This window comes from Phalacrocorax carbo, chromosome 27 (genome assembly GCF_963921805.1).
Source record: "Phalacrocorax carbo chromosome 27, bPhaCar2.1, whole genome shotgun sequence".
In the NCBI taxonomy this organism is placed as follows: Eukaryota; Metazoa; Chordata; class Aves; order Suliformes; family Phalacrocoracidae; genus Phalacrocorax; species Phalacrocorax carbo.
This window is the reverse complement of record NC_087539.1, coordinates 188901-211020: the sequence shown is the minus strand read 5'-3', so window position 1 is coordinate 211020 and position 22120 is coordinate 188901. Positions and strand designations below refer to the sequence as shown.

The window sequence follows — 22120 nt, the reverse complement described above, 5'->3', positions numbered from 1 at the left end:
TAGCTGTTACTTAACTAGAACACAACATTCAAAGTTGCAATGGTTTAACTCAAGGGGTAACATAACACCTGATATTAGTCAGGTCAGTGCAGCTTTGCACATATATAGTACACCATTCTAAACCTTGTTTGCTGGGTTTAGCTCATACTTGTCACACAAGCCAAAAAAACGTATGCAGCACCATGCCGTTTAAACCAGCTACATCACGTTTCTAGTTAGACGTGATGCAGAGCAGTGCAGTCAAAACACACTGGCGCTGCTCTCAGCCACAAGGAAAACTCAAAAATATAAGCCCAGAATAACCAATTCTAAAATATTCACCTAGCAGCGACTCTGTAGGGAGCCTGGAGCAACTGTTTATACAGAGGAAGAAATACTCTATTTGCCCCAATAAGGGATTAACTTCAGCTGTCAGCATAGCACACAGTTCCGCACACCACACAGCAGGCTGCTGAGAAAGGCCCTAGGTAACGCTGGAACCAGAAAAACAGGGCTAGTTTTATGTGACCACAGTGCCTGGGAAATTTGGATTGTGTCTGGGACACCAAGAAGCACCACCACATGAGTGGTACACAAACAGACCAGCTTCCTCCAGCATCTAAGCAAGAGCTGATCCACAGGTATCTAACAAATTCTCATGTTGCCACTCACAGGATGTAACGGGCCACAGTCTGCTATAAGATGCATTATGTTCTGGCAAGCTGGACAGCTAGATTTAGCATCTGCTTCTTCCAGCCCAATGACTAGTACCCTGGGAGACTGCAGATCCCGTCCCAAAACAGCAACAATGAAGATACTTGAGAAGAAACCTGTGAAAACTAACTAGTTCCTTTAATTCCACTCTGCTGAATGGGCTACTAGCCTAGATACTTGACCCTCACCGGTCAGGTGACTGCAGCTCAAAGCAGCACTTGACTAACTAGCATTATATATCTCTGAATGGAGAGAAAAACAGCTATGCCACAGAATATAACTTCTCGGTTTTGATCCTAGGAAGGTCCAAGCAAAGAAAGCTACTGAAACTCAGCCAAAGAGGAGGGCAAGGCTATGAACCATCGTCCAATACTGTTAAATCATTCCAGGTTTCATCTTGTTCATGCTATGGAGGCACCTCCAACTGTCCCTTAGGAATCACCCTGCAAAAACTGCGATGTCTGGTAACTAAGGGGTCAGTTGGCTCCATATCCTACTCACCTCTAGGGCAGCAGCCCCCAGTCAGTCCCCACTCATGAGCAGGGGGAGAGATAAGAGAAGGGAACATATCCAAGTGATGTTTCTCTTTCACAAATGGCAGGAGTTCATTTGGGAGCCTTAATCCAGCTCCTCAAAAGCCAGGTGGCTGTCTCCAGCAAAGCATCATCATTGCAAGCAACCTGTTGAGATCCATCCTCACTTGTGCAATCCCTGGAGTCTGGAGTAATGGTTTACTATCCAGTGAAGCTGCCATCAAACATCACACTTTGCCACCTTGGTAGACAGAGAAGAAAATCCATCTTTTCTCATCATCTAGTTTGTTCCATTAAAAAACAAAACAAAACACATTCCTCTGTGTGTGTTTACAAATATATAAGTTTCCAAAGTTTTCTATGCAGATACAATCTGTCTTTGCATTCCAAAGAAACAGGAATGAATAGCAGGAAGTATGTTTAACAGCTCATTGAAAATACAAAGAGCTGTGGATGGAGAGGGGAGTAAGAATGGAGAAGGACCCTAAAAGAACACCTGTTGGGAAAAAAAACTCAGCAAATCACCTGCGAACTACTGAAATGCCATTTAATCAAGAAGAAAGATTACAGCAAGCATACCTGGTATGATTTAATTGAGAATTTCCAGCACAAATTCAAGGATAAGGACACAGAGGTTACATCAGTCAGCCTTAACAGGCTATAGGTAGCAAACAGGATAGAAAAAAAAGAGAAGGGAGCATTAGGAATCAGAACTATTTGGCTTAACCATGGGGAACCAGCTCCCAGTTCTCAAAAGGAGACAGAGAACAGGATGAGGCAACAGATAAGACAAGATTCTCAACAAATACCAGTGACAGAAAACCAAACTGAGGCTAGCCATGTGTGGTACTTCTCTGTAGGCTGCCAGCAGGAAAAGGAGCACTGAGACAGAGATTTAGAATCCTCCATGCAGAGGAAAACAACCCTAGCACATGCCAATGACCTGGGATATCTGCGGCCTACAGCACGCTCTCCTCTACAGTATCCATTCTTTGTAACACTAGCCATTCTTCTTAGCACAGCTGCCAAGCACCAGAGCTTGGCAATATTTCCAGCTCCCCAAGTAGGTTATCTCCCTTTATCAGGTCTTCTTTCCAGCACTTCTCTTCCCCAACCCTGTGGGTTCCTTACACTTTTTAAGCTTTGACTTTGCTCCAAAAATGAAGACAGACAGCATTCTGCCCCTACTGAACAACACATTGAGGATTACCAGCAGCTCTGCGTTTCCAGCTCACGTCGCATCTGAACCCTCTTCAGCAGAACAGTTCAGATTCTAATGGATCACTTCACATGCACAGAGGCCGCAAAAGCAGTAGAGGCTATAATAAACTCAAGGTTTCTTTATACTCGCAATTACAGTGGCATCCTTGAGCTCTAAGGAAAATACAGCCTGTCCTGGAAAGTTGGAAGCTTGGCACTTCTGCCAGAAGCTTGCTTAGTGTTCCTTGCGATGAAGCTCTTTCCCTTACCAATCCTACTACAACAGCACACCTAGCTGCATTATCAGCATACATGGCCAGAAATACACTTTGTTTTTCCATACATCTTTGGTCAATACTGAAGCATCACAAAAGCATACAAAGAACAGGCAGAGCTAAAGTAGTTGAGCTCAGCTTTAAGCACTCAGGAAAAAAGCTAATGCATTTCTGGGATGATCAGTCTCTATGTTAAGAAGATACCTACAAGCAACAGGGCATTCAGCTTAGACAAACGCATTGAGTAGGGTGCTTGATAGTGTCTACAAGCTTGTGAATCAGCTCCCAGGAACAGGAATCAGTTCACCCCTCTGAAAAATCTAACACCTGTTTTTGGGCACAATTACACTATGTGAAACCATCGCAGACAGATCTCAGATAAAAAAATGCAAGGGAGGTGGGATGATCATCCGTGTCACATTTTAACTGAGATACAAAACTAGAACCAATGTGGGAGAATTTTAAATTCCCCAAGGGGTCACAAGTCAAAGTGTTCAGGAATGAACTGCGAGGATTCTGGTGACGCTCCTCCCCACATTTTTTTTTTTAATTATTGATTTTTTATTATGAGCAGGGAAATGCCCAACAAGGAACACTTCACAGTGCAGGGGGTTACTGCGTGTAGCACTGCTGAAGGGCAGAAAAGAACAAGAACGTAAGCCTTATGTTCAAACGAAAATTCAAAGCAACATCTAGAATTGGTCTGTACAGCCAGCCCCGACGTCCTGACCAGTACATCTTCATTGCTTTTCATAGATAAGCTAACTGTAGTACAGGTCAGCCAGGCTCACTGAGATATAGCACACTTACTACAGTGAACAGTCAACCCGAGACTGCATGGGAAACAAGTGAAGACATGCCAGAGAAGGGCATATCCTGGGACTAGTGAAATAAGAGGGATCTTACACCAAACCCTGTGCAGGACAAATAAGTTGGAATAAGTCAAAAGGACACCTCGGTAGCAGAAGCAAGTACAGACTCTAGAGAGAAAAGAGGCAAATAAGGACTTTAACAACAAGTTCAACCTAACAAAGAGCTGGAACAGCTGCTTATTTAAGGAACAATCAGGAATAAAAGAGACAGCAAAAAACCATCGGGGTCTGCAAATCACCCTCAATGAGCCAGTTATGAACTGGCTAGAGCCTTGCCCACCATTTAAGGAGCTGGCGGGGTCTTTGCAAAGCACTCCCCCAGACCCGTGGTGCCCTTTTGAAAGGCAAACCCCTTCCTATAAGCAATTTCTGAAAGAAAGAGCATCATCAAGCCCTTTATAAAAACTGAGACTAGTGCAGCAGCCTAGGCCTGAGCTCAGCTTTCTCGGCCATTTCAAAACAAAAAGAAAGAGGCCAGAAAGAACAATGCCTGGAAACCAGAAAAGTTTGCCATGTATGAAAGAGATAATCTAAATCAAATTCTAAAGGAAATAAGGGAAGGGATTAAAAAGGATTCACAAAATGAGTGACAGAAGAGAGGTAACAATCCACCAGCTACATCTATCTACACACTGCATCAGGGGCTCAGAAGGACAACCTCTGTCAGACCATTTCATACATATCGGAGGAAGACTAAGTAATATCAACTTACCTGTGAAACTTACTGGCAGGAGTCAGAGGCTACTGTGACACTCAGATAGACAGCCCAAACATCTACGTGTACCCAAAAAAAGCTCTGTGAAGATTTAAATTTGTCACAGGGCAAAGACCACTGAGCCACAAAAAACAAAACAACCGTTCCACGTATCCCATTAGTGGCCTACACAGCCCCTCTGAAATCCTTCCTGAACATGCTCCAACCAAGCCAAGAGTCAACTAACTCTCCAGCATTTCCACTCCTGTTGTTAAATGCAGCAGGGCCCCAGAAATCAGAAATGTTTCCAGGAAAGTATTTCCAAGAAAAGACGCTGTCTATGAGCATACCAGAAAACCGTTTTGCGCTTCCCTGGAGCTAGAACGGGATGCCTGGCCACCGAGGACGTGAGGCCTCCTCTCCCACCTGTTGCTCCCCTTTCTCCTTAGTCTCTTGGTAGTGCTGCACCGCACGCAGAGAGCTGGGGAACGAGACGGCCACAGAAAGCTCAGGCACCCGGGGAATTGCACAGGGAAGCCCCCTGTATCCAGGCCAGCCAGAGACGCACAGGGCAGGGAGCACCCGGCCACCATGTGCTCCGCAAACTTGCCAAGGCAAGCGGCCCGCTACGAGCTCTTCCACGCACCGACACCGCAGCGAGCCCCGTAAGCCCCGACAGCCAGCAGCACCCGGAGATGGTGGAGACCCGGCCGGACACCACCGCCGAGCGCTCCCCGGCGCGGGGCAGCCCAGAGGCACGCACCGCCCCCGGCGCGCCCTGCCGGCCCGCCGGCCCACGGCGGCGGGGCCCGGGGACAGCCAGAGCCAGGGCCGCGGCCCCCGCGGGGACGAAGAAAGGAACGAGGACGCGGGGAGCACAACACAGGCGCCTTCCCCGCGAGCGGCGCGTTCCCGCCCGGCCCGGGGGCACCGTGACCGCCCGGCCGGCCCCGAGGAGCCCCCGACCCGCACCACCCTGCCCGGCTCGGGCTCCGACCCCAGCCCCGGCCCTGGCCCCCGTCCCCGGCGGAGCGCACTTACCGGGCCGCGCCGGGCTCTGCGCCGCGGGGCCGCCGCCGCCGCCGCCGCCACCACCCCGGGCCGGGCCGGGCCTGGGCCAGCGCGGGCCGCCCGGGCGGGGCGGCGGAGACGGCGGGCGGATGGGGGGGATGGGGAGGGAAGGGGAAAGGAAGCCGGAACGGGGGAAAAAAAGGGAAAGAAACAGGGGGGGGAAAAAAAAAAAAGGGAAAGAAGCGGCGGGCCCCTCCCCCGGCGGGCGTGCGCGCGCGCGCGTCACCGCTCCGTGCGCGCTGCGTCACCATACCGCGCCCGCCGTGCGCCCGTTGTCGTAGCAACCCCCAGGACGCGACACCGTGGAGGGCGGGCGGGAGGCGGCAGCGCCCCCTAGCGCGGCGGAGGGCGCAGCGCGGAGCAGAGACCTCTGCCGCCATTCGTGGGCGGAGTCAGCTTGCGGCACCGCCCTCATGGTGAGAGGCGGGCCCGGGGGCGGGGCTGATGCTGCGCCGGTCCCGTGGCCCTTCCGTCCGGCGCGCGGGATTCCGGTTCTGCGGTGGGGGGTGCGGTCAAGCCACGCCTGGGCATCCCCCATCTGCCGGGGGACCCCGCCCCGCCCCGCCTTGCACCGCGCCGCAGGGGGGCCCACACTGCGCCCCGGGCATGCCCCGTCACCCCGGGGGCCCAAGCCGTACGAGATGGCCCCTGCCATCTGCCTGGGTGCCCACCCCTGGGGTGGGCAGCAAGGCAAGACCAGGGTGGCCTCCCATGGCCGGAGCAGGTTGCTCAGGGCGAGCCCCAGCAGCCCCGAGCAGCCTCCACCGAGTGGGCAGCCCTGGGCTGAGGTCCTGAGCAGGAGCACTCTCCGCCCAGGTCCACCTTAACCTCAGGCGAGCTGCGGCCCGGCTGTCCCGTGCCCAGGAGAGGCTCCTGCAGGATCACTGGGGCGTTTATCTTGCCCGGGATCAGCCAATATTTGTGGCCACGTCAGGAGAACGAGCCCTTCCTTGCTCTCTGCTCCTGCAGAGTCCAGTGCTGCCGTCCTGCTGCCGTGCTCTGCTCTCCCAGCACCAGGGCTGCTGTCCCAGTTTGACTTTGGCTTATTTGACAGTCGGAGGAACACTATCAGCTGAGACCCCCCAAAGCTGTCACCTTCTGGCACCAGAGATGACAGCCACGATGGCTTTCCTACTCCTGAGCCTTCTGAGGATGGTGGCTCCCAAGGGAGTGTGGTGCCCAGCCTGTGGGCTGGCGGCCCTGGCGCCCACCACGCAGCGGGATGTCCTCATCGCGCTGGCAAAGCAGAGCATCCTCTCCAAGCTCCGTTTGCCAGACAGGCCCAACATCACTCAGCCCACATCCAGGGAGGCCTTGCTGACTGCTCTCCGCAGGATGCGTGCGCAGCACACGGACATGGCCGTCTCTCCAGGGATGCCCCAAGACAGCAGCATCCCACACCTGCGTCCTGGGATGGGTGTGCAGGAATACGAGATCTTGAGCTTTGCCGAGTCAGGTCTGTTCAGACCCTGCATCCCATGGGCACGTGGGATGGGCCCTTTGGTGGGGGGCACAGAGGGAAGGAAGGTCTTGTCTGGGGGAAGGTAGTGAGAGGCTTCTTCCTCTGCACGGGCATTTCAGAAGCTCTGCACAGGGGCATCACGCTCCTGCAAGCAATGCCATGCTATGCACTGGGCCAGTGGGCACCCTGCTGCTGGAAGGAGTAGCAATGAGAGGCTCTATACCCAGAACCTTTGCATCCACATCCCGAGCTTACCCCAACCACCTGCCCCTCACCACAGGCAAATGAAAGCTCTACTGAGGCTCCAGGGCCGCTCTCATTTATCTATGGGACATGTTGAGGCAGGGGGGTGGGTGCAGGAGTAAAGATGGACTGCTGTATCATGAGAATTTGTTGTCCATTTCTGTTAACAGTCCCCACTTGTGCTAGAGGTGGAGGGGTGAGATGTCCATGTTTTTCAAAACATAATTTTAAGCCTAGATTCCTCATCAGCTCATAGTGTATATGTGGACTTAGGTCTCCAAAGCCCATCTGCTCCCCTCATTCAGCTGCTTCTCCACTTCCTACCCAAAGTGGTAGGCTGCCACATTTCACTCCAGAATCAGCTGTATTCCTAGGAGGAGAGAGCTCCCCAAAACATGCTCAGGGGTCTTGACAAGTATCACTGGGAATACAGGGGCCTGCACCCCACACTTTTCCCAGGCCAATGCAGCCTTCTTTTGGAAAGGAGCAGAATCCTCTGCTCCATCCTGCAGAGCATCTTTCTGCAACATCACTTTGCCCAGCCCAAACTGCTGCTTGGTGAGGTGTGGGGGGGACACACTCCCCTTGCAGCCCTTTGTGTGGTTTGCATCACTGCTGTGGGATAGTGAGAGCTTGCTGCGTCCTCTAAGACCTCTGGGAACAATGCTCCTCTGGAGTACATTGTGTTCCCGTACATGAGGACAATGGGGAGTTGTCTCCTGGCTTGGTGGAGTGTCTGCTGGAAGCGGAAGAGCCGGCATGAGCCACAGGGCTGAGTCCAGTCTCTCGCTCCACTGAGCTGAGCCAGACCACAGAGGAGGGGGGTTGTATCCTCACGGGCAGAGCTGTGCCAAGGAGCCCAGCGCTGGTCCCACGGTGTCCATCAGCCCTTCCTTCACGAGGAGGAGAGGCAGCTCTGCAGCCTCAGCAGCAGCAAGGGTGGGACATGCTGGAGCAATGTCAGGTGATGGTTCCAGCCATAGAAAGCAGAGGTCGTCCTGGAGGTGCAAATCAGCATGACTGCCTTTAAATCCAAGGCTGGTTTAACACAGCCAGATAACCTACTCTGAAATTCTCCAGCAGCCTCACTGATGTCAGTGATGTCAGCAGCCTCGGGATGTCAGGCCAGAGGAGGTGGAACCAAGCCGGGTTGCTGCATTCAGCACCAGGCCCAGATGCTACTGCTTTAGAGTGGCATCAGAAAGAGAAGCAGCAGCAGTACAGGGAAGTGGGGGCCCCTTGACACCTTTATGTACTGCACCCTTCTCCCTGGTTTGGATATACCTCTCATTTGCTCCAACTCTGTGCCCCCAGCTGGGGGAGCCCCCTCCTCCCTTCACCTCCTGACTCTGCTTTTGGTTCTGTGCACAGGGTCCTCTACCTCCCGCAGCGTTCGCCTGCTCTTCCGCTTCACTGGGGAGCTGGCTGGGAGCACCGAGATCCTGCAAGCCACCCTCTACTTCTTCTGGGCAGTCCCCGGCCCTGGGACGCAGCCTGTCACCGTCAGACTCTTGAAGCCAGACCTGATGGGGCTGAACACAACTGTGGTCAGCGAGACACGGCTGGAGGTGCAGAGGGCTGGCTGGGCCACACTGGACGTGGGCCGAGCTGTCCAGAGCCTCTTTGGCCAAGGGAGCCAGAGGCTCATTGTGGAGCTGGAGGTGGCAGAGGACTGGGGAGCTCCCATTCTGGGTGGCCACAGGGATTCCCACTGGCCATTTGTGGCAGCCCAGGCCCGGGCCAGGACACCCCACCGAGTCCAGCGGCGTGGCATTGATTGCAGTGGGGACTCTCGGATGTGCTGCCGCAAGGAATTCTTTGTGGATTTCAAGGAGATTGGCTGGGAGGACTGGATCATACAGCCGGAGGGATATCACATGAACTACTGTGCGGGACTCTGCCCCCTGCACATGGCTGGCATCCCTGGCCTTGCTGCCTCCTTCCACACTGCTGTCCTCAACCTCATCAAAGCCAATAACGCAGACGCAGCTGTGGACTCATGCTGCGTGCCCACGCAGCGTCGCCCCCTCTCTCTGCTCTACTATGACCGGGACAGCAACATTGTCAAGACTGACATCCCCGACATGATTGTCGATGCCTGCGGTTGCACCTGACTGGCTACCTGAGGAGGCAGGAGGGCAGGACCTGTGCTGCACAGGGATCCCCTCCTCCTGGCCCATCTCTGGCAGCGTGAGACCTGGTGAGCTGCTGAGAGTTGGGAACCCTGCCAAGGTGTTTTCTCCTCCTGAGGCTGAAGTATCAAAGATGATGCTGAATCAGATGATGCAAGTCCTCTCCTCCCTCACCTTCCACACGGCTCTCTTCCCCCTTCAGATCTGCCCATGGATTCCTCTCTGCCCAAGAGCCATGGCCTCTGAAAACAGCTTGTGATGGACACTAGACCCTTCTGCCTGCAGAACTCTGCAGACCACGACTCCTCGGGCGGCTCAGGGCAGCCCCGGCTCGCTCTGCTGCTGGTCCCAGACCAAGGCCATGGTGCAGCCCTCAGTGCTGCAACATGAACATGTGCTCTTCAGGTAACGGGTCCCAGCAGCGGCCACCTCAGGAGGAGATAGAAGCTGAAAAGATGCTGGGAGATGGCTAGGCCAGAGGGGAGAGGGCCGTCCATGGGGCCCCACTCCTCAGCTGGACATAAGGTTGAGGGGGCTGAGGAAGGGGAAATTGATCCCAGTGGGAGGAAAGTGTCTCCTTCTCCAAGCATCCCAGCTACCTGGTATTAAATAAAAGCCTCCCAGCTGTAGTGTGTGCACATGTATGTGTACGTATACGTGCAACCCATCATTAGCTAGTACATCTTCCATCTCTCCCCAAGGTGCAAGGTGGCAGATGTGCCCTAGCACATACAGCCCCAAGATAGCACAGAACTGATCCACTCTGCCATGTGCAGTCCTCTTCTCACCAACGACTTGGTTATAAAACCCAGGCAGCAGGGTTGGGCATCCACCACCAGGATGCACTGTTCCCAAAGACTGTAGTGCTGCTGGCCCCTACAGCTCTCATGCTCTCTGCCCCTTGGCTGCCTTTCCTGGGGGGATGCAGAACCCCTGACTTATCTCAGCCAGGTCCAGGACATGGCATGGGAGCCCCCAGACACGGGGGGCTTGTGATTCCCACTGGGGAAGGCACCATTATGTGGTTGGGCCAAATTTTCCATTCCAGCAAAACCGTCTGTATTTGGCCATCCTTGTCCCAAGTCAGGACAAAACTGAGCAACTCTTCTCCCTTTTAAAGTGGACTGAGACTGCCAGGCAAGACTGCCAAAGTCATAGTTCCCAGGACACCCACCCTTGCCTAGAACCCCATGCCAGCTCCCTCACTGGGGAGCAACCTCTCGGCACGTCTCTGGCCCGTGGCCTGGGGCAGCTGCCCCCTTCGCTGCCCCTCACCAGCCTGGCTGACAACAAAGTGGGACATGTCAGTGCCGTGAGAGCTGGGGGCAAAGGGCGGCTCTGACACATCAGCCCCATTACGTAATCTCGTGTTACCATTTCTCCACTGCTTCCCACATGTCCCCCATGAGACGGTGCTGGGAGAGGGTGCTGGGGGTGGGAGAGGGAGGATCAGGAGCGGAGCTCCTGGGATGATCCCCTGCGGTGCATGCAGCTGGCTGGGGTGGAGCTGGGTGACTGCAGTCCTGTGGTCCACCCTGCAAGCACTGATGACCCCATCCCAGAGGCTGGAGACGGAGCTGAACCAGTTGGGAAGAGAGCCAGCAGAAGGAGGAGGGTGGCGTTAGACCTTCTCCCCAGCTGGCTTGAAGGACGGCTTTGCATCTGGTGTCCCACTCCAGGATCCTGCAGAGGCGGTCAGAGCCATGAGCAGCTCTGGCTGGAGCGGGGACCAGGATGCGTATTGCTCCGGAGGACCTGTGACACCTTGAGCTGGGATGGAACAACCAGGAGAGAGTGTTTGCCCACGTTGCATGCATCCTGAGGCAGGCGCTCCCCCGAGGCGTGCTGGAGTGGGGACCTGCATCTCCCCGTCAGGTCGCAGCAGCCACCATGCTGAGATCCAGGCCCTGGTGCCTCCAGGACTCAGACCTGAAGGGTTCCCGCTGACCCAGCTGCTGCACAAGCAGGGTGGAAGACTCATGATCAATACTGTCTGGGACCCAAGGCCACTTGCGCAAACCCAAAGAGAGTTTGGTGTTTGTTTTTTTCTGGTTTTTTTTTTTTTTTTTTTTCTCCCCTCTTTTCCAACGCCTCTTTTCACTGTCTGTATTTATTGAACAAACAGCTTTCCCGGAGCTAGTTCTGAGCTCCCTAGGCTGCAGCAGGCATGGGCAGAAAGGGGCTGAGTGAAGGGGCAGAGGAGCTGTTGGCTGCGCCCTGTAGCCCTTACAGATGCCTCAGCTCAGGGCAGCACACACCTGAGACCCAGAGCTGAAGCATCTGTAGGTGCTGCAAGCCCTCGAGCAGGGCTGGGATACCTCCAGTTCCCCTTCCTGGCACCGCAGCACTCCTGCCGGGCACTTCCCTCACTCCCTACAGGGCTCAGAGCACAGCAGGGCTAGCTGCCCACCAGGGCCTTGCCTGAAATGGCTCCCTTGCACTACCTGCTCCCGAAACCCAGCTCTTCCCTTTGCTAGACTGCACAGGCACTCTCTGGACACCACAGGACACACAGCAGGGTCTGCCCACCAGCCCTGGGGGCACACTGCCCCCTGCCCTCAGGCAGAGGGATGGGGGGCATCTCTCAGTCCAGACGTCCCTGGACCTATGAGTAGTCACCATGTTGCCCTCTGTCACCTGGGCTGCAGCCAGCCCAAGCCCCACAGGGCAGCTGCATCCCAGTGGGCACAAAGGTCCTGATGATTTGGGGTGCCTGAGGTAGCAGCAGCTCCCCCAAGAGGGGTCCCAGTCTCTGAAGCCCCTCCCTGTCCCTGGCAGCTTGAGATCAGGGCAGAACACATTGTCCTGCGGGTTTGCCAACCACCTGAAAACATACCTTTTCTGATGCCTTCAGGTCAGAGGTTCCCCAGATGAGCAGGGACCAGGGTCCCATGACACAGGCCCTCCTCTGCATACATGCAGCTTCTCCCCTACCCACAGGAAACAGGACGCCTGGGTGCAGCCTATTGCCCCTTCCCCACTCACAGCATGGGGCAAGGCTGACCAAGGTTCAGGAATCCCATGGTTGCACTCCACCTGGGGAACACCACAGGGTGAGGAGGGTGCAGTCAAGGAAGGGTGATCCCCTGGTGCCAGGCGCAGTCCCCCTCCCTGCCTGCCATGCGGCCGACACAGAGCAGGGGCATGTGGCAGGCAGGGGCCCCCAGCACACGCAAGGAGCTGCTCAGCCCCCTCAGCTGGTGGCCCAGGCAGGAGCTGTGTATTTATAGCCCTGACAAGCTGTACACGGAAAAGTGACTATCTGGGCTTCACCACAGCCCTGGCTTATTTTGCAAGTCTTCTCCCTCATCAGCAAAAGTAACCTTGATGTAAGCATGAAGGCAGAGTACCAAGTCAGGCTCTACAGGGAGCAGAACAGAAAACCTGAGAGCAGCAGGGTGTGACTTCCCGCTGGGCATAGACCTCTCCTTCGCTGACGGGAAAAGAGAGGGGAGGAGGGTGGTGTTCACGTTGCGGTGACACCTCTCCCCCTGCTGTGACACTGCACTTCTGCTGGGGTCCCCTGTTCAGTCAGGGTGCTTTGGAGTGCGCGTCGCAGGCAGGCATGCCTAGCTGCTGTGAGATACTGCCACGCTGGTCCTGCTGGGAGCAGTAACCCTGGGGGGGAGCCCACCCCACAGCCCCACAGCCCGGCCCAGCACAGGAGATGCTGTGTAGACGGCATCGACCCAGCACTTGCGCTGTGCCCTTGGGATGTGCCAGATCTGACACAGAGGGGAACACAAGGCTCCACGAGGTGCTGTCCCCTCGGCCTCTGCTCCGGGAGGGGACAGGGATATGCAGCTGCTGCCGGTGGCTCTTGGAAGGAGCCTCTGCCAGTATCAACAGATCCCGAAGCAAAGGTCCAAGCACAGTGTGCCAGGGTGTCCCTTGGCAGGGCCTGGCTCTCAGGGGAGGGGTGGGAATTCCTGAAAGCCCCTGGTGTTGCCTTGAAAAGGGTTAATTTTTAATTTTCAATCTCACGGGCAGTTTCCAGCCAGCAGCCCCCGGCTCGGAGGCACCCGGCGATCCGCGCCGAGCTGTTTCGACTCGGCTGGTGCGAGGTGCTGATCCTCGCTGCCGGCCCTCGCTGCCGGTCCCCGCTGAGCGTCCGTGCGGGGGTAGATCGCGGGGCCGCCGGCGCCCCCGGCCCCGGGTGCCCCGTCCCGCAGGGCCGCCCCCTGCCCGGCCGGCGCCGCGGCGGAGCTGGGCGGCTCCGGCGGAGCCCGCGGGACCGGCTTTGCCCCGCGCTGCCGGACGGCACCCGCGGGCCGCGAGAGGCACCGGGGCACAGGGGAGCGCCGCGCCGGGCCGGGCCGGGGGCAGCGGGTCGGGTCGGCAGCGCCGGACCGGGGCTGGCCGCGGGGGGCTGCGTCAGGCCGCTCCCCCGTCCCCCTTCCCTTGGCCGGCGCCGGGGAGGCAGCCCGGCCCGCTGCGGCAGGTAGAGGAGCGCGGGCGCCGAGGGAAGCGGGGCCGCCGACCTTCCATCCCTGTCCGTGAGCCCTGGCCTCGTTCTCTTCCCACGGCTAGACCCCGGCCTGCCCGGCCCCGCCGGCCCAGCGCCTCTAGCCTTCCATCAGCCCTTGCCCCGGCCTCCGTCCCACTCCGTGCTGGCCCCTCGGCCCCAGGGACACAGGCTGCCCCCAGGCACTGCCCCTGCAGAAGCCTTCGACGCCTGCTCCAGCGTATGCTGCGCTGCCAGCCCTGTCGGCTGTTGCCCCGAGCCCCCAGCCCAGGTACTCCTCTGGTCTGCGGCCGCCAGCACTTGCTCCAGGGAAGAGAGTCTTGTGAGGAGGAAGCTCTTCAGTGCTGGAGCGTGGCCTATGCCATGGTCCCTGGGCGAGGGTTTTGGCACTTCCTTGGCTGACATCAGTGGCAGAGCCCCGCAGAAATGGGTGGTCTGGTAGGAGCCATGCTCAGGTGTTCGTGCATGGGCCCCTGGGGGGGGGTCCCTGCTTCACCCAGTCCATTGGCGCCTCTAGGTCAGGTCGTCAGGTGCCACGCTTGCCCCACCGGACATGAGGTCAGAGGCCCAGAAGCCATGTGTGCAGCAAGTGCTGGGCCTGCGGGGACCCGGGGGGTTGGTGGTGGTGTATTTTGGTCAGGCCGGTCCCTGGGCTTTGCTTTCTGGGAACTGCTTAATCAACAACACACTTATGCAATGGGTGCAAGAACCACTCACGGCTCCATGCTGACCCCTGGCCTAGATCTGGTGGGCCAGAGTATGCCGGCGGGGTGGGGTGGGGGGGGTTGTGTGCGCAGCTGCGGTGCGAGGGGGCAGGCAGATTGGATGTTCTTGCTAAGCTGGAGGTGAAATGGGGGTTCATGGGGCAGCTGTTGGGTGCTGGCCAGCGCAGAGGGATCCTGGCATGTTCGAAGGCATTAATCCCTTTGGGGAGACCCTGCTCCCAGGCTGGAAAGGGTGGTGGGTTAGAGAGTAATTCACCCTTTTGCCAAAACTCTTTGCCTCCTCCGTTCCATGCTGTGCCACAGCTCTGATCCTGGCTCTGTGGATCTGGCAGGGAAGGAGGATCTCAGCATGGCATCATGCCTCAGATTCCCTTTCCTGCATGTGTGAAGCTGTGGTGTGGGGGCTGGGAGGTGGTGGTGACACAGATTTTAATGATCCCCTGGCCTGGCACCTGGGCCAGTGCCACTCAGCAACGCAGCTTGGGACTCCCTCCAGCTTGCTGCATGTGGGAAGAGTGTCAGGCAGAGGGACACTGGCTCCCTTTGTGGGTTGAAGACAGGAGCAGCCCTGCACTGTGGGGAATTTAACCTCCCCTGAGAGCCAGAAACGAAATGCTCCACTTCCAGCATGGGAACATGGAATAAAAGGCAGGGGAATGGGCATGCAGTGCACATGTGAACATGTCCCAAACGGAGCATTTGTCCAAATATTTGGGATGGGGGACTGAATGTGTGTTTTCAAGGGAATGTGCAGATGCGTATGTACCACTGAGCGTCTGTGCAACTGAGCGCGTGTGCACTGTGAGCATGCGCAGTGCACCTGTGCCTGAATGAAAGTGCCACCTGCTCAGTCCTGCTGGTGCCCAGGCAGTGCTGCCTGTGTGCTGCCTGCAGCCAGTGCTCATGGGCCCTGTGGGAGCTGGCCTCCCGGGCCAGGCTGTGCCCTCTCTTTCCTCCCTGTTGACATTCCTGGGCTATTCTGGGACTTGCCAGCATGCCCAGCCAGCTGAGAACTTTGCCCCTTGCATTATGGTTGCATCATCTCCGGTGAGTGCTTTTTCCCAGACAGCCCACTCTGTTTACACGTCACCTCTGTGCTTGGCCAGAGGCAGGGTCTCTGTGTGGTCAAGACCTTGGAGCCAGTGCTGCACGGCATGGTGGGCACAGGACATGCCTGAAGGGCTGGCTGGGCTTCAGATTCCCACTGATCTCTGTGGGTTCCCCAGCCTGGCACAAGAGCACTGGGCTCTCCCACCCCCCCAACAACATGGCAGGTTGCTCCACTTTTGGGGGATTTCTGCAGCACCCTGCCCTGGGTCAGGTGGTGTGCCCTGCTCTAAGCAGAGCATCTGGGGCTGAGACTCCGAAGAACATCTTCAGGTTGATGTGACACAGGCTGCCACCCCATGAGCCCTCCGTACATACAAACATCCATTTTAATTTGTGGAGAGGAGGGGGCATAGCATGCACGTTCGCTGGCCCTGTTGAGCTCTGTCCCGGGGTGAGGCTGGACCAGGCAGTCCAAAGGATAGGCTCAGACCCTCAAACCCATCACATGGTAGGAGTGACACAAGCCCAGAGATGCGAATGGTCCCCAGGGAGTTGCAGAGGTCATCTTGGGAACCACCCCAATCCCTGCTGGGTCCTCTGTCAGGAATAAACGAGACTGGCCCTGTGAGAATGCCTGTGGGGGTGCTCAGGGGACAACGCACAGGCTGCGGGGGCAGGTCTGTAGGCTCTGTGGGCAGGCAGGTGAGGCTGGCATCCATTTGGCAGTCTGCTCCAGGACCGGTGCTTCTCCACCCGGCCAGGATTTTGCCCCACCCCTCACTTTCTGCAGGTTTTGGACCAGGCAGAGGAGCCTAGTGCCCCTGCTGCTCTGCGGGGGTGCCTGGCCGGGTCCCTCTCCACCGCTGGGTGGGTGCTAGGGTGAGCCGCAAGGAGGCAGAGCCCACATGCACATGCCTGTGCAAGCCCCTTGGGCATGTACCGCTATTGGTGCGCGCTCATATGAAGCCCCCCGTGCACAGCCTCCCGTGTGTGTCCCCCCCACTCGTGTCCAGCCCCCGCGGTGCCCCCCGCGGTCATGGCGTGGACCAGGCCGGGGCCGGAGGCAGATGCTTGGGCCCCCCTCGAGGCCCGTGCCTGGCCGGGGGACCCCTCTCGCGGGGACCTGACGGCCTCGCACGGCGGACCGGGGCGGGCATAGCGTCCCGCTGCTCGCGAAGCCCCTTTCCCCGGGACAGCGGGGCGCTGCCCGCCCCCGCCGCGGGGGGGGGCTAATCCCGGTAATCCCCCGCCCCGGCCGCGGCCCGACGGGACGGGACAGGACAGGCAGGTGAGCCGGCCAATGACGGGGGGGCGCCGGGCCCGCCCCCGGCCGCAGGTGCCCAAAGCGGGCGAGCCGCACCACAGCACTCCCGGTGCCGGCCCGGTCCGGTCCGTCCCGTCGGTGCCGATGGCGGCGCGAGGCGCGGGCCCGTGGCTGCTGCTGGCAGCGGTGTTATGTGCGGCCGCGGAGCCGCGCTGCCCGTCGTGCGCGGCGGGCGCGGAGCGGCGGCTGCTGGAGGAGGCGGCCAAGCGGCAGCTGCTGGAGAAGCTGCGGCTCCGCGAGCGGCCGAGGGTCGCCCACGCCGTGCCCCGCGCCGCCGTGGCCCGCGCCCTGCGTCGGCTGCAGGCGGGCGGCGCCCGCCGGGGCTCCGACGACGACGACGAGCGGGGCTACGAGATCATCAGCTTTGCGGAGCCAGGTGAGCGCGCAGGGCCCGGGGGTAGCCGGGCGTGACCCCTGTGGTCGCCTACACGATCCCCGAGGTCCGGGGCCCCCAACAGGGCTCGGGTGAGCAGGGCTGTGCCCGGTGCCAGACCATGAGAGACTCTGGGTGAGCCCCTGCTGGGCTGGCCTCTGGGGCAGGGTCTCTGCATCCTGGGCTGGTGGGGATGCACAAGGATGTGCAGCCCCTGAACTTGGGGGTGCTGCAGAACTGCTGAGGCCAGAGTCCTGGCTATCTGCCCACTTGCAGCCGGTGCCTGGAGCCATGCAGGCGGTGATTAAATCATTAGTTAATGCATCTGCTGTGCATTGGTGACTTCCCAGTGCTGCTGATGCAGGAAGACTCAGCCTGGGAGAAGGAGAGGTGGCCCCTCTTGCCCCTACTTTGGCCAGTTGTAGCCCTACACCTGAAGTGCTGCAGTCCCTGTCTCCTTCCTGAAGGATGGGGTCAACCCAGGGTGCCTGGGACTCACGGTAGTTGGACTTGGGAGCTGCAAGGACTATCTGGGGTGGGGGGGCCAGAAACACTCTCTTCAGCTTTGCACTATGCAGCAAAGGGAAAGGGCCAGGTGAGAGCAGGTGCCCCCTGCCCCTTCCTCTGCCCATTCTCCCAGGGTGGGACAGTCCTCTGTTCCAACACTGGCCCCCTCTGGGTAGCATTCCCAAGGAAGGGAGGGGGATAGAGTGAGGGCCCTGTGGAGGGAGGGAAGTTTGTAGGTCTTTCTTGAGAAGAAGCTGAAAGAGATTGGCCTTGATGAGCAGGGTGGTTGTGCAACCTTACCTTTCCTAGCATCCTACGGCATTCACCTCCTCACTCCTTTCTCCTCTCAGGGCCCGCATCTCCCTCTGGCTTGGGGCTGCAGTTCCAGTTCAGCCGTACACAAGACCAGGACATTTACATCCTGCAGGCTCAGCTTTGGCTCTACCTTCGAGTTCCCCGAGACCTGGTAGCCAGCCTCACCCTGAGAATCTTCCTTGCTGGTGGGGAAGGTGATTTGGTGGGGGGCAATCGTACGTTGCTGAGTGAGAGGCGACTGAGTGCTAAGGGCAGTGGCTGGCGCGCCTTCACCCTCATGCCTGCCCTGCAGGGTTTCTTTGGGGGAGAGCGCAGGACCCTGTGGCTGGAACTGGAAAGTCACGGGGATGGGGGTGATATCATGGCAATAGTCAATGCCAGCCAGTCCCACCAGCCCTTCTTAGTGGCTGAGGCAAAGGTGCGGGAGCCAGGACACCACGTAGCCAAGCGCAGCCTCCGCTGCAGCCAGAACTCCAACCTCTGCTGCCGCAAGGACTACTATGTGGATTTCCGTGACATAGGTTGGAACGACTGGATAATTAAGCCTGAGGGCTACCAGATAAACTACTGTGTGGGCCAGTGCCCTCTACACGTGGCAGGCAGCCCTGGGATGGCCTCTTCTTTCCACACAGCTGTCTTCAACCTCGTCAAAGCTAACAACATCCAGGCATCAGGGCACTCCTGCTGTGTGCCCACACGACGCCGGCCACTCTCTGTCCTCTACTTTGATCGCAATAGCAATATTGTCAAGACTGACATCCCTGACATGATTGTTGATGCCTGTGGCTGTAGCTAGGGTTGCAGGAGCCATGCCAGGTACCCCCCTTCTCCAGGACTGCCTCCTGGGGAAGAGCGGGGAGAGCTCCCTTGAGCTGGAGTCAGACTGGTGCAATGGACCCCTTTGGAAGGGAGGGAGGGAGAGGGTCTCATCAGAGGGAGCGGGGGTTGTCTCTAAGGCATGCAGGACAGAGCCGTGGCCACGTCAGACTGCCTGAGTCTGAGCTGTGGGTGGTTGATGACTCTGGGCATCCCTGCCCTGACTGGCAGCACCCCTCTGGTCCCAAGCCGATACCACATGTCTGGTGATCGTGTTCCCTTCTGTGTTCAGGGTGAGGGTGCCCTGCTTTGTTCACACTGAGTGTCAGGTGATGGTTTGGGACTCAGCCTCCTTGAGAGCAGAGTGGGATGCAGGAACGGGTCTCTCTCCTCCAAGTGGGAAACTGGAGGACAAGAGGCAGTCCTGCTTTTCTCCCCTACTACAACAAATCTTCCTGCATCAGTTTTGGGACTACTGTTGGGGATGGGGGATTGAGGCACAAATAACAGGCCTGGAAGATGAGGATGAAGAGTATGACTTTGTCAAGAACCCCAAAACCACAGTGACTAGACACGGTCCTCTGGTCCCAGGAGGGCGTGGAGCTATGAAGGATGGCCTTGCTTCCTGGCAAGGTCCTGTGTATTTCCCCTTTCATTTCTGTGGGTTTTATGCTTTTCCTCCCTGCTGCCTGCCCCACCAGTCAGGTCTCTTCCAGCCCAGTGCCTCCTTCCAAGGAGGTCTGACTCAGACTTTGCCTTTAAGACCATAATAAAGGTACAGATTTTTTTTTTTACCTCTAGTTTTGCAGCTTTTACTACTTTTATGGTAGAGGTTTCTGCAGCTGTTGGGACTCCCTAGTGCTCCATCCTGTCTACCCACCTCTCTACTGAAGATCCCACTCTGTCTTTGCCTTCCTGATATTTGTGTATGCAATGCACCCACGTGGCCTGTGCTTTTAAGTTATTTGAACACTTTGGTGCAGCTTCCCCAATAAATGGGTGGAAATGCAACATCCAGTCTCTGACTGCTTTCTCCTGGCTTTACTTGCATAAATGAGGTGGGGGAACTGGTCCTGCTTGGCCAGAAGGTCCTACTCCTGGTTCAGGCCCCTCAGGCTCTGACTGGGAGGGTGCTGGGCTCAGGGGCTGGAGTAGTACAGGAGCTGTAAGCCATTAGCAGCTGTGGGCAGCACTGCTGTGCTGGAAGGTTAGGGGAGCTGTGGTGCTTCTGGGGCTTGCTGGGTGCCATGGGGTGTTGCACACTGAGACGCTGTGTGAGCAGGGTTATGCAGGGGGCTCTTCCCTGTGGATGGACCCAGGGTAGGGCCTGGCAACTGAGTGCCACCTCACTGGGGGCTGGAAAGGGGTCACCTGTAATGTGAGCATCAAAGAAGCTGTTTCCCAGCGGGGCAGGTATTGCTGGGGGGCATAGCCCAACCTGAAGATGCTGTTTTCCACCCAGATCAGCCCTCAATGGAGCTCAAAATACCACAGCTCTGGAGAATCTGGCCCTGGGTGGGGGGTGTGTGTGTGTGACCTTAAACAATGAGCCACAGCCCACCCCCAAATCCTGTGCCCCCACTGTACATACCAGAGATTGTACTCTAATCACACTTTGCTGACCTCCCCAATCCCCCTCTCATATGCTCCTTTAAGCACCACCCAATGACTCCAGTCTCAACCCCATAGCAGCCAGCCACAGAGTCTGGCAATGCCCAAGCTGGTGGGTGATGGGGAGTCTCCTGTGTAATTTGGGGCAGGAGGCAATGCCCCCTGCTCATCCATCTGGGATCCCACATGGCTGGCCTGGGTCCTTGTTGTGCAAGCACCTGCTCAAAGCTCAGTTTGGGGCTGTTTTATCTGGGGACAAACCCACTTGCTTTCCCAGCTTGGCCCTGCACTGCACCCTGCAGGTGGACAAAGGGCAACTTTCATCAGCCGGCCACAGCAGGCATCCCCTCAGGCTGCAGGGGGAGCATGGCCATCAACCACACTCCCCAAAATATCTCCACCTGTGGGAAAAAGCTGACTGCACCTGTAGCTTGCCGCAGCCTTCTGGAGACACTCCTGCAGCCCTAGCGTGTGCATTGCTTACACAACAGGGCATCTTGTGTGCTGCCATACATGTGCCAAGAGCTGCAGGTGTGGGTTTGAGGTAAGCGCATGGGGATGTGCATAGTGTCTTTATAGTCTCCCTGGTCCCTCCCCGTACTGGCACTCTTGCTCTAGCCAGTGCAACTGGCTGCGAGGGGGTGAGCAGGGAGGCACCCCACAGAGACGCCAGATACCGTGTTTTTCTTTGCCAGCAGCATAGCATCTTCCCTGTCGCAGTGAATGTGTGTTTCCATATGTGTGGGCAGAGGTTGTCCACATGCGTGTGCGTGGTATGCTGACTCACTGACATGCTGACACACTGACCCACCAGCCCAGAGCCAAGATGCTGAGCTGGCTGTGGTGGTACCATTAAGTCTTTAATCTGAGTGATCATCTGGCCCTGCTCTGAGCCGCTTTAACTTTCCTAAATGGGAGGCCAAGATTAACCGTGGGCTGGGGAATGTGGCAGGATTGGGGGTCTGGCGGCTGAGAGCCGCTGGTGAGGAAACTGCCCAAGCGTTGTTTCCAACTCAGGGGGCTCAAAGCTGTTGGCAAAATGGATCTAGGCCTGTCTGACCGTGCAGATGGCCCCTTGGGAAGAGGTGGGCGGTGTTGGGACAAGTCCTGAGACCCCAGGAGGAAGGACTGGCCAGGCCGTGGTGGTGTGGGTGGTGGGGCTGGCCCCATACAGTGCCCAGTACCCTGGTAGGCCTTTCCTGGCAGCTTAGCTGGGGTCACAGTCAGCTCAGGAGTAGATCTGCTGAGCCGCTTATGCCTATTACAAAATGGGCACGCAGGCAACCCCTCTCACCTGCACCAACCACCTTGGCCCTGCCTTGGGACCGATGCTGCAGGACTCAGTCCACGGCAGTGGTCTGGGGGCACCCTGGGACACAGCTAGTTCTTCTCCCTTCGTGCCAGAGAAGGGGGGGAATGGGACAGGCATTGCCATGTCCCCTGTGTGCTGGGGGCTTCCTGGGGAGCAGATACCCCTCCTCACCCCTTGCTATGTTAGGGGTGGCTGGCAGGGTCAGGCTAGGGCAGTGGGGAGGGAAACTGAGGCAGCGAGCAGTCTCTTGCAGGCCATAGCTGGGAGTTGAGGCGTCTCCTGAAATCTCTCTCATACTGTAATCCCCATGTTGTCCCTTTGCTCTAGGGGTCCCATGCAGCCAGTGGAGAGGGTGTTTCCCAGAGCTGTGGCATGGATCATGCTGTAAAGCTACTCTTGTGGCGCACTGGACACCTGTGGTGCGTGAAGACACTCAGGAGGGCTGGG

General features: G+C 57.6%; 3 protein-coding genes across 10 annotated transcripts in view; 2 read left to right on the top strand and 1 right to left on the bottom strand.

Moving 5' to 3' along the window:
* Positions 1–5554, bottom strand: part of R3HDM2 (R3H domain containing 2) — a 63220-nt gene extending 57666 nt beyond the window's left edge. For 2 of the 8 annotated variants that reach the window (XM_064474614.1, XM_064474612.1), the window contains exon 1: positions 5309–5554. The gene's annotated coding sequence lies outside the window, so the exon portion shown is untranslated. Of the gene's footprint in view, positions 1–1194; positions 1458–5308 lie in introns of those variants that run through there. The other 6 variants (XM_064474617.1, XM_064474619.1, XM_064474611.1 and 3 more) reach the window with 5 other exon arrangements.
* Positions 5555–6384: 830 nt separating this feature from the next.
* Positions 6385–9804, top strand: LOC104046824 (inhibin beta C chain). The gene is made up of 2 exons (XM_064474623.1): positions 6385–6794; positions 8415–9804. Exons 1-2 carry the CDS (start codon positions 6449–6451, stop codon positions 9155–9157), a joined length of 1089 nt encoding a protein of 362 aa, XP_064330693.1. The 5' UTR covers positions 6385–6448; the 3' UTR covers positions 9158–9804.
* A 6908-nt stretch (positions 9805–16712) lies between these two features.
* On the top strand, positions 16713–19761 carry LOC104044747 (inhibin beta C chain-like). Its single transcript, XM_064474287.1, has 2 exons — positions 16713–17115; positions 17970–19761. Exons 1-2 carry the CDS (start codon positions 16716–16718, stop codon positions 18728–18730), a joined length of 1161 nt encoding a protein of 386 aa, XP_064330357.1. The 5' UTR covers positions 16713–16715; the 3' UTR covers positions 18731–19761.
* Positions 19762–22120: the final 2359 nt, after the last annotated feature.